The sequence below is a fragment of the Cervus elaphus genome, chromosome 9, assembly GCF_910594005.1.
Source record: "Cervus elaphus chromosome 9, mCerEla1.1, whole genome shotgun sequence".
NCBI classification, from domain to species: domain Eukaryota; kingdom Metazoa; phylum Chordata; class Mammalia; order Artiodactyla; family Cervidae; genus Cervus; species Cervus elaphus.
In genome coordinates, this window is record NC_057823.1 from 25,541,049 (window position 1) to 25,553,401 (window position 12,353).

The following is a 12,353-nucleotide window of genomic DNA, read 5'->3' on the forward strand; positions in this document are numbered from 1 at the left end:
CCCTCACTGTTTCACATTTTCCCTTTTTCAGAGCCAGACATTAAAGACCAGGACATTCAAAAACAACTATATATAAGGAAAATTAAAAAGTAACTGTGTATGTATGACCAGGGAAAGGCTCAGAAAAGATCTGAGGAAACCTTAAGATTACACCTCATTCTTCCTTTCATATTGTTACAAATGTTAAGCCAAACAGAATACAATAGAAATTCATTTATTCAGCCAGCAAACCAGCTGGCATGTATAACCACATTCTCCAAGGTATTAGATGTGATCCTGAAGATACAAAGTAAACATGGTCAGGGCCCCTAAAGAAGAGACTACAGTAGTTACTACGCAAGGAGTTCCATCCTACCATAGAAAAATGAACTAAAAGAGCTGGTGGCAATACTGATGAGGTATTTTCCTTAAGTAAGGAGAAAGCTGGGGAAGATTTCACAGAGTTGACATTCGATACAGGCATCTTAAAAGATGAAGAGAAAACCGGAGGGGGAGGGTAGAATTTTGGTAGAGGTAACAAAATGTGCACAGGTTAGAAGGGACAAAAGTGAGGCAGGTACCAAGAAATGGTCAGCCAAGACTACTTACTATCCACTCAGAGCAAAAAAAACTGAACCTGTGTCTACAGAGAAATAAGGATAATGGTGTCTTCCCCAGAGAACTGCTGTGAGGAAAATGAGATGGGAAATCCTGGCTCACCATCTTCCACCCACCGATTCCAAAGCCGACTTGGCTGTTCTACCTCAGGGTGCCTCCCTCTCCTCTCACCGGCCCACCGGAGGTTGGTCTACAACCCTCTCAATCACATGCAGTAGTCTAGCACAGTTCTTCTTATAGCATTTACTCAAAAACAAACTTTAGCCAGATGTTTAGAATTTCACTGACAGGCCTTGGAACTGCCCTGCAATCACTACTGGATCCTGGTTCTTAACCTGAGAATCAACAGTATGCGTAACAAGTACCCCACCCAATTTGTATGTGTATCACTTCATACTTACAGGTTGAGGCTGTTCTGCGATACAGCAGTTGAAACACAACCAGAATTCACTCATGCTGATAGTCCAAGTTATAAATGAGCACCAATGAAGTTTCCAAATCTCAACTCAGGAAGCTTCACAAAGCACGCTTCTCAATGTGATCAACGTCCAATGATGCCAAAATAATAACTTTATTACTTCTCTGTGCTTGTTCCTGGAAGTCAAGTATCTTTTACAGTCAATCTAGTAAAGAAAAGGTCAGATTATCTCCTTTCTTTGTTTCTGGTTCTACAGAGACTTGTTTCTGAACCACCAGGAAAGGTATAAAAACTGTTGTCTTGACTCAGGGCCTCAACAGGGGGTCTAGAAAAAGAAAAAAGAAGGAAAGAAAACAAGTTACTTTACTTATCCTTAGAAGCTTTTATTTCTTAAATCTCTGATAAAGAATATTTCAAAAAATGTAAACACTGAAAAAAAATCAAGACTTTAATAAACTGGTAAGTCACTCAACAAAAAAATATTTAAGTATTCTTTCAGTGTCAGGTATTAGTAACATAAGAACTGAAAGGAAACAGTAATCCTTGCCTTCATAGAGCATTGTGTTTTGTGACTATAAAATCTTTTCCCAAAGCCATGACTCTAAATCAGGAAGACATAAATGACTGTCATTTTTATATCTATATAGAAGATCTTCGATGGAGATTAATGCATACATGTTCAATGGCACAAACGTAGGCCATAACAAGGCATGAATTTGGGACCCTCATTCTACACAGTCCAAAGGACGTGCCTTCTAACATATTACAGGACAATGACACATTAAGCTTTAAGCATAGGTTCAGAGAAGATAAGAAGGAAGAAAACGTACACTATCACCACAGTTAAAATTCAGAAAATGGAATGCATTTTCAAGGAGAGATGAACTTTCCTCACCTCACCCAAACTCTGAAACAAAGAAGTAGCAGTCTTGCAACTGTCTCTGTCCAATGAAGTGAGTAAATACTATGAAGGTTCATAAGCTCAAAAGTAAAGTATGTTTCATTTATTTCCACAGCAAGAGTATTAGAGCAAAGGGTTATATTTACAACATCACGAACATTATTTCAGCTACTATTTACTTGACAAGCTTATTTCCACCCTGAATCAAAGATCTTGGCCATTAAAAAATTACTGTGAAATCTCTTTTAACCAATTCTATGAAAACAAACATGCCTTTGTTTGACACTGAAATTCTGTATGCTCACCATTGCTATTGTTGCACATACAAACACTGAGTTACTCTGATGTTTCAACTCTACTGGATTTGAAATATGAGGTTTTAAAATCTAATATATGATTTATTCTATCATCATATTTTCTCATCTACATACAATGCCAGGCAACACCCTTTTTACTTATAATTTATCTTTGCCAGAAACCACTGTCAAATATTAATTTTACAATGGAAGGTGTTTTATTTTCTTCACTTTTTAACTAAGTAAATGTTCCTTCTGTTTAACACTTAAAATTAATCAATGGCTTCCCTATTTAGAAATCCACATTTCCACAAATTCAAATTTCCTTCCCAGAGTAAAGCTATTCCTATTTTAAAAATTTTAAAATACACATTTTCCCACTACACATACTACTTTGAAAGTGATATTCACAATATTTCCTTTCTTCATGTTTAGCTGAAGAATGACTGTTTAAAGTATAATAATTTGTATTTCTGGAGATAAGACAGAAAAGGTACTTAAGTATATCACCTAGAAAACAGATAGGATGAAATACATTTTCAAACCAAGGGGATGTTTGCAGCTCCACAGGTTTTTATTTGTTAAGTAAACATTTAAGTCTAAAAATGTTTCAAACATGCCTTGGAATATCATACCAATATATTTTCCATCTTCTTGCTTTTCTAAACAAAATTTCTTTTTAGAATTTTTTACAAATGTGTATATACTTAAAACAGATTTATACATAACACCTTTAGAGAAGTACTGAATTTGTCACAAAAATTCCCACAGACACTAATAATAAATACACTCATAGTTACTTTCACTTCCGGAACCCAGTGTTGCTTAAATCACGTCCACATTGAAAACCTTACTTTTAATATCTTAAGATAACAAAAGAAGTGTCACTTTGCAGCATCAACAACTGAACTTGGCTTTCAACACAACTCAGCAGATTCCACACATAAATCAGGGGTCAAACTGGACTACAGCACCAGAGCATTTCACAAACCATCGTTTCATTAGACAGAAGATTTTAGAAAAGCTTACATGAACTGTCAGGCTACTTAGTGATTTGCAGAGCTTCCCTGCATTAAAAGCTCAGTCTCTTGGCTTTCAGAGACTGGCGTTGAGTAAAAAAGTATAGAAGTAGTAGCAGTATTCTCTGGTGAAAAATATAACCTCCTCAGCCTTTCCCTTCCTCCTCCCTTTCCACACCTAAATCAAATGCCACAGATGTAGGATTCATACTTGTGTGAACAGTTTCACTGCTGACAATTTAAAGAATTTATGTCCCAACATCCTACACACAAATCATTAAAACAAAACTTTTTAGGTCAACTTCCAAAGAAACAGTAAGGCCATGACTCAAAAACAAAACAAGGCAAGGAGGCATACCTCTAACCAAATAATTTCTTTTCCTTTTTTTGAGAAATACTTTAACTCAGTTGAGGTACAGAGCATGCTTAGCTTGTGTGAAATAGAATTGGATACAATTTAGAATTCAGACTTTGAAATAAATGAACGGAGGCAATTTTTTTTTTTTTTTTTGAAAGCGCGAACGCAGTCCCCCACTACCACAAATTATGCAGTTGAGTTTCCCACATTTGGGGAAATCGCAGGGGTCAGCACATCCGGAGTGCAATGGATAAGCCTCACCCTGGGAAAACCACCTTCGTGATCATGGTATCGCCCCTGCCAGGTAAGTATGCAATTGTTAATACTATCTTAATTTTTCACAATGTTAGCCTGAGGAAGTGACAAGCTCTGTTAGTTATAAACATGGAATGCTACACTGCCAATGTCACAGGTCTGAAATGAGGGCTAAATCAGGATGTACATAAGGGTACTGCATATATTACAGAGAGTTATACTGATATAAGATGCTTTTGTTATCAAAATTAAAATAGTGAACAGTACAATGAAGTAACAAAAATAATTTGTAACAGCTGTGAATTTTTAGGAAACAACCTGAAGGTCTACATTCCCCACCAAAAAAAAAAGAATAAAAAAAAATTTTTTAAGGGAAAAAATATGTGCAAACAATGCCACCCACAAGGCCTTAATTTCCAAAATATACTAACAGCTCATACAACTCAACAACAACAAAAACAACTTAATCAAAAAACGGGCAGAAGACTAGAGAGACATTCTCCAAAGAAGAAATATAGGTACATGAAATAAGTCCATGAAAAGATGCTCAACACTGCTATTATTAAAGAAATGCAAACCAAAACTACAATCAAGTACCACCTCACACCAGTCAGAATGGCCATCATTAAGAAGTCTACAAATAACGGAGAGGGTATAGAGAAAAGGCAACCCTCCCACACTGTAGGAAGGATGTAAATTAGTACAGCCACTATGGAAAACAGTATGGAAGCGCCTCAGAAAACTATTTTAAAATAGAATTACCATATAATCTAGCAATCCCACTCCTGCACATATACCTGAAAAAACTGTAATTCAAAAAGACACATGCACTCCCATGTTTCTAGCAGCACTATCTCCAATAGCCAAGACATGAAAACAACCTAAATTTCCTTCGAGAGGTGAATGGGTAAAGATGATGTGGCACATATATACAATGGAATACTACAGACATAAAAAAGAACAACAAATAATGCCATTTGCAGCAACACGGACACAATTAACTATCATACTAAGTGAAGTAAATCAAAAAGAGAAAGACAAATACCGTATGCTCTCACTTCTATGTGGAACAGAAAATACTGCACAAATGAACACATCTATGACGCAAGACTCAGACACAGAGAACAGGCTTGTGGCTGCCAAAGGGGTGGGGAGTGGGGAGGGCTGGACTGGGACTTTAGAGTTAGTAGGTGCAAACTGTTACATATAAAAAGGATAAACAACAAGGTCTTACTGTATAGCATAGGGAACTAAACATCCTAAATAAACCACAATGGAGAATAATATAAAAAAGAATACATAAGTGTGTATAACTGAGTCACTTAGCTATATAGCAGAAATTAACACAATATTGTAAATCAACTACACCTCAATAAAAAAACTGAAAAAAATGAACTGCACTCCATTCATATGAAAGAATACTACAATAAACGGCAGCTTCATCCCACACACTGGTCAATTCTCACTGCCATGTTATTGACAACAAAACAATGCACATGGAAATACCTCATTTACATGAATTTCAAAAACAAGTTCAAAAAAAAAAAACTTCAACTAAATTATTTTGTGTAGAGATGCATAAGGAAGTGTAAAAGTAAAGCAAGAAAATTATAATACAAGTCAGGAAAAGTGGTTATCTCTATGGCTGAGGGCAGGAATTAAGACTACGAAGAGACGCACAAGGGCTCTTGAAATGCTGATAATATTCTACCTCTTGATCTAGGTGGTAGTTACTCAAGTACTTGCTTTATAATTTTGTATTAAATGTACATTTATGGTCTATGCAATTTTCTACATATCATATCTTTAAATAACACTTTAAATATATAAGTAAAAGAAGCAAGTACTAACAATTTCAAGTTGTTGGAGTCATGGAAATGCAAAAAAAAAAACCCAAAATCAAGTAAAAATGAACATCCTTTCTAGAGACTCTGAAGGACCTGGTAAATTTGGGATGTTCGGGTGCAGAGAGGGGTAGTAAGATCTGAAATTATACCAGATGCCAAAGAGGTTTCCAACAGATGCAGAACCTACTAATCAATGACCAAGTCTGAGTTCTCAGTAAAGCTAAATCATAGCTGCACCAGCACTAAATCTGTCTCAATCTAGTTAAAATCATTCTTTTGATAGTGACTTGTGGTACAAAGTTCTTCGGGGGTGGGAGGGGGGGAACATTCTAAAAAAGAGTTTTCAAACTATGTATTTATCACAGACCTTCTTTTCTGTGGCTAAAGTTCAAAATCAAGCCGAGGTTCCCTGAATTCAGTTGTAAAAGGCACACTTGGGGGCACACGCAACTACTGAAGAGAGGTTAGTTTTTCTTCTCAGAATGACTGGGATTACAGGTTAGTCTTTTCCACTGTTTCGTGTAAATGTAATCACATAGTACTTAAGAAAAATATTCTGGCTTTTTTCATTCAGCACGTTTCTGAGATTTTCCACTATGCCTCTATTAGCTAATTCATATAGACTTCCACTGTATAAGACACAGCACAATGTAACTGTTTCTATTTGTTATTTCCAGTTTTCGGCTATTAGAAATGCTGCTGTGAATTAGTATATACAAATATTCATGTGAACAGAAGTTTTCATTTCTCCTGGGTAAATATTTAGAAAGAGAACTACTGAGTCATATCTTAAGAACAGTTTGAACTTTAAACTGTTTTCCAGTTTTCCAATTCGGTTGTACCATCTTGCATTTGTACCAGCAACGTATGAGAGTTCCAACTGTTGTACCTCCTACCAACACTTTGTGTCCTTAATCTTGTTAATTTCAGTCATTCTCTGTGTATGAAGTGCTATCTTGCTGTGATAGCAAGCCACTCACATATTTTCTTCTTTGGCTAGGTATAATCAGATCTTTTGTCCATTTTTTAAATTTATGTGTCTTTTTCAGCTATGCTATTTCCATATTCTAGATCTAGTCCTTTGTCTGATAAGTCTTTTGTGAGTATTTTTTTCCTGGTCTTTGTCTTTCCATGTTTTAAAAAACAACATGTCTCAGAGAGTTTAAGTTTTTTTAATAGTCGAGTTTATCTATTTTATCTTTTATGATCTGTGTTCTAAGAAATGTGTGCATGTTCCCCCAAACAGCTTTTCTTCAGTTATCTTTTCACCCACAACTTTCATTTTTTACTTTTCAGCCTATAATTCTCTTTTAGTTATTAGTGGTAGTACAAAGTAAAGGTGAATGATTCCTTTTTTTTGACAAGGATATCCAATTGCTCCAGATCATTTCCTGATGGATCCCTTTGCCTACTGACTTGATGTGGCACTTTTTACTGAAAATCAAGTAACTGTTAAGTTTGGGTCCATTTCTGGGCTGATTATTAATTACACTGACCTATTCCTATACCAGAATCAGACTGCCTTTCTGATACGTGTGAGTGCCAAGTCTCTTCAGTAGTGTCTGACTCTCTGCGACCCATGGACTGTAGCCTGTCAGGCTCCTACATTCATGGGATTCTCCAGGCAAGAATACTGGAGTCGGCTGCCATGCCCTCCTCCAGGGAATCTTCCCGACCCAAGGGGTTGACCCAAGGATCGAACCTGTGTCTTATGCCTCCTGCACTGGCAGGCAGGTTCTTCACCCCTAGCGCCACCTGGGAAGCCCGTTATAGTTTTATACTGCGACTTGAAATCAGGTAGTGATCAATCTTCCACAGTATTCTTTTACAAGATTACTTTGGATTGTCTAGATGCTTCACATTTCCATACACGCTTGAGGATCAGTTTGTCAATGTCCAAAAAAATATATATATATCCTCTGAATCTGACTGGGACTGCATTTTTTTCTGACATTTGGAATTTCACATTTTAACAATATTGAGTATCTAATCCATTAACATGGGGCTTCCCTGCTGGCTCTGCAGTAAAGTATCCGCCTGCCAATGGAGGAGGCATGAGTTCCATCCCTAAGTTGGGAGGATCTTCTGGAGGAGGAAATAGCAAAACCCACTCCAGCATTCTTGCCTGGAAAATTCCAGAGAGAAAGGAACCTGGCATCTGCAGTTCATGGAGTTGCAAAGGAGTCAGACACAAGTTAGCAACTGAACAACAACAGTCCACTAACATGGCACATCCAGCAGCCTGTGGTTCTCACTGTACAGGTTTCCTGTGTATTTTTTGTTGCATCACTTTTGTTTTTTGAACTTTGTTTACAGCTTTCCTAAGAAAGCTTCTCTTTTTCTTTTTTGCCTGCACTGCGTAATTTATGGATCTTAGTTCCCTGACCAGGGACTGAATCTGGATGAAAGTGCAGAGTCCTAACCACTGGACAGCCAGGGAACTCTCCATATGAAAGCTTGAAAGTCACAAAAGTCGATTTTTATCACAGATTAGGGGGTTTATCTTACTTCTAACAAATTTTCATCATGAATTGGTTTATTTTACCTTTCCCTGGATAATAAACCTATCATCCCACATAGTTTCATTTAGGTTTACTTTTACAAATTATCTTGAACATTAGTATTTTATAGATATAGTTAGGTAGCATTTTCAGTCTACCCAGGCTTTTGCTTTCTGACATCTTCCTTTTCCCCTTAATTGAAACTCAAGTACTTAACCCAAACATATACGTATGTATGGGAGGGTTTCTTACGTTGGCTCAAACCTGAGAGAGTTTGCAATGTAAACAGGTAACACATAAGAAAACTACTGTTCCCTTCTCTAATGCTCACACTTCTCACCCTGGCATGAGAATGAATACCACGCCTACCTTTTCTAGCTTTAACAGTAAATCCTCCTTTTCCTTTCCTGCTACTTTCCTTCTTCCAGTTTCTCTCTCTCCCTTTTCTATCTCTTCATCCACTGTCCTAAAACACTTCATTAGCGATATAGAATTAGAAATAACAATTCTGTGACAGAGCAGGTTTCCAATTATTAGTTCATGGATTGAAAGCTATCTTTTGTCCTGAGTCTAGGTAGATATTTATACCTACCTACTAATATTAACAAGGAAACCACATGAGATGTTCATTATCTGTAACACTGAATTCACTGTCTTTTCCCCCACATCTATGTCTATGTTACCTTTCTTGGTGGGTGGCATCATCATACAAGGTTTACCAAGCAATATATACTCAAATTCTCTCCCACTACCAGCAGTTCAGGGAATTAAAAATCATAATGTAAAATACTTCCTTATATTTAAACAAATTTTTACTCTTATTCAGGGCTTCACAACTCGCGCAGTTGTTAAGAATCCACCTGTCAATGCAGGAAACATGGTTTCAATCTCTGGATTAGGAAGATCCCCTGGAGAAGGAAATGGCAACCCAGTCCAGTATTCTTCTCTGGAAAATCCCATGGACAGAGGAGCCTGGTGGGCTACAGTCCATGGGGTTGCAAAGAGTCAGACATGACTGAGCACATCCATATTACCTTACTCTTACTAAAAAATTAATATGAGCACAAAGATTTTTAAAGTATTGGTAAGCAATAAAAAGCTGTTTAAAATGGCAAATATAACATATAGTGACTAACACTTTATGGGCTTCCCTGGCGGCTCAGACGGTAAAGAATCTGCTTGCGACGCGGGAGACCTGGGTCAATCCCTGGACTGGGAGGACACCCTGGAGAAGGGAGTGGCTACTCACTTCAGTATTCCTGCCTGGAGAATCCCATGGACAGAGAAGCCTGGTGGGCTGCAGCTATGGGGTCGCAAAAAGTAGGGCCCGTCTGAGCACCCAGTACTTTCACCTCAGTCAGGGCATTAGGAGGTGTTCTAATGTGATTCTCTGGGCTTCCCAGGTGGTGCTCACGGTAAAGACCCTGCCTGCTAATGCAGAGACATGAGAGACAGGAGCTCGATGAAGGAGGAAACGGCCACTCACCCCAGTCTTCTCGCCTGGAGAATCCCGAGGACAGAGCAGCCTGAAAGGGCTGCACTCCATGGGGTCACAAAGAGTTGGATACGACTAAAGCCACTTAGCACATACCTCTCTGTTGGTAGTCATCTTTAAGTTATCAAGGTGTTTCTTCTCGTATTTATGAATAAGATGACAACTGCTATTTCCTGTTATTGACTTCTAGATAATTTAACCTGATTTTCTGTTAAAATAGATGAGAATATGTCTTTTTTAAATCACTGCCTACCTTCAAGCTCCCTTTCACTTATCAACACTGATAATTTATAGTTTTTGGTTGAATCAATAATCAGTGTTTGTTACTACAACTGCCACTGCTGAAACAAGTCATCTATTAGAATTAGCTATTTTTTCTTGAATAATCATTAGTTTTTCTGTGGTTAGTAAGTCCTGAGAATTTGTGTTTGCTTGGTTTTTCTATGTATATATACCAGAACTGTTGCTGTTTAGTCAATAAGTCATGTCCAACTCTTTTGTAACACCAGGGACTGCAGTCCACCAGGTTCCTCTCTCTGTGGGATTTTCCAGGCAAGAAAACTGGAATGGTTGCCATTTCCTTAGATGGTAAAGAATCTGCTTGAAATGCAGAAGATCCAGGTTTGATCCTTGAGTGGGGAAGATGCCCTGGAGAAGGAATGGCTACCCACTCCGGTATCTTACCTGGAAAATTCCATGGACACAGGGGCCTGGTAGGCTATAGTTCAGGGGGTCACAAAAGAGTCACGACTGAGCAACTAACACTTTTCGCTTTCTCCCAGGGGAGCTTCCTGACCCAACGATTGACCCCGCATCTCCGGCACTCCCAAGTGGATTCTTTACCACTGAGGCACCAGGGACTGCAAAACACTTTAATTAGCTCTGTGCAAGACCTGTAATTTCCAAATACCTGAACATGTGAGTAGATGTACTGAGTCAAATTTTCTTTTGATTTCATCACAGATCTATCTATCTAGCCTCTTGCTTCAATCTTTACTAGATGCTCTCAAGGCATATTTCCTTTGGTTCCTTTCCTGGGCTGATGCCCTCTTTCTGAGAATCAACTCTTCCTTTTTCATCCTCCTCAGCTTATTTTGTAAAAGAATCACACATTCCAGTTCATTATCTCCTTAGTGAAGGACAGCCTGGCATGCTGCAGTCCATGGTGTGGCAGAGAATCTGACATGACTTGGCAAGTAAACAACAACACATTCTAGTAGCTTCTTAAGAAAGAGTACGGGGAAGAAAAAATGTTTTAAATGCTTGCATTTGACTTCTAATTGACTGGTTAAATACAGAATACCAAGTTAAGGATCTTTTCCTCAGGACTTTAAAGGCACTGTTTCACTATTAACTACTTTCAAGAGTTGCTGCTAAGAAGTCTGGGGACATAATTATGTTTCTTTTCTGGTGATATATTTCACCCTTCTCTGGGAAGTTGAAAGATTTTCTCTTTACTTTTGGAATTCTCAAGTTTTTCAGCGATGTAACTTGGTTTGGTCCTTTTTCATGCGTTGTGCTAGGGACTGGATGAGTTCTTTCAAACTGAAGAAAAATATTAGTACCTATACTACATGGTTGTTGAGAGGATTACATGAAGTACTTATGCTTAGCACAGGTAAGTGTAAATAATATTGATGATTACCAATATTTATCCACATTTACCAATTTTTAGATCACCATTTTTTCTTGCCTCCCAATTTTTCCTTTCAACTTCTTTCTTCTGCTTAAGAGTTTTTTTTTTTTCAGTAGTGCGTGCATGCTAAGTCACTTAAGTGTGTCCAACTCTTGTGATTCTTCTGTGGCCCACCAGGCTCCTCTGTCCATCAGGTTCTCCAGACGAGAATACTGGAGTGGGTTACATGCCCTTCTCCAGAGGATCTTCCGGACCCAGGGATCGAACCCACATCTCTTGTCTCCTGTATTGGCAGGTTCTTCACCACTAACGCCATCTGGGAAGGACATCATTTTAAATATTTACCTGCAAGTGGTAAGCTTCTCAGCTGTTTCTCTAAAACTGTGAATTTCCATTTTAATTCTGAAATAATCCATAGAATTTTGAAATAATTTACAGAACTACTAAAACGGAACAGAAATATACCATGTGCCCTTCACTCAGTTAACACTGTTAACCACACATTGCTGACACAAGGTCTGCATCTTGTCCCTAGCCTTGTACGACAGTTTAGCTCAGTACACAATTCTTGGCTGACAGTGTTCTCCCCCTCAGCCCTTTACACATGTTATTCTGACCACTACCGTTGCTGGTGAGAAGTCAACTGGCAATCTAATTTACTTTCGCTCTGTGAATGCTCTTAAGATTGTCTCTGCATTTGACCCCAATTTCATTGACTCTCTAGTTTCAGATTCATTTCTATATATGTATGATTCTTTTCCCTGTTTCTACTGCTACTTAACTTTTGCTATTAATATTTTTCCCCAGCTTGTGACTTTCGTTTCAATAATCACAATTCTCATTTCCTTCAGTGTCTGTCTTTCATTCAGACAGTTTAGACTTACAGTCTTTTTCTGATTATTCTGTTAAAGCCCAGTGTTCCCTGGTTGAGGAACAACCCATGAAGCACAGTATTCACTTTCTAGTGCTTAGAAACCCATAAAGTGAAATGTGAAATTCAAGTTTACATTTTTTTAATTTAATTTCTCAG

At 37.9% G+C, this 12,353-nt stretch overlaps 1 protein-coding gene and 1 non-coding gene across 7 annotated transcripts in view; both read right to left on the reverse strand.

The window, feature by feature from the left end:
* Positions 1-12,353, reverse strand: part of CDC42SE2 (CDC42 small effector 2) — a 108,235-nt gene that overhangs the window by 46,112 nt on the left and 49,770 nt on the right. For all 6 annotated transcript variants that reach the window (XM_043912182.1, XM_043912179.1, XM_043912180.1 and 3 more), the window contains one exon: positions 999-1,340. In XM_043912182.1, coding sequence (XP_043768117.1) covers positions 999-1,052 — 54 coding nt within the window. In that variant the 5' untranslated portion in view covers positions 1,053-1,340. The remainder of the gene's footprint in view (positions 1-998; positions 1,341-12,353) is intronic.
* LOC122701194 lies at positions 3,742-3,901 on the reverse strand. Its single transcript, XR_006343028.1, has one exon. It is a non-coding gene; the product is annotated as a U1 spliceosomal RNA (small nuclear RNA).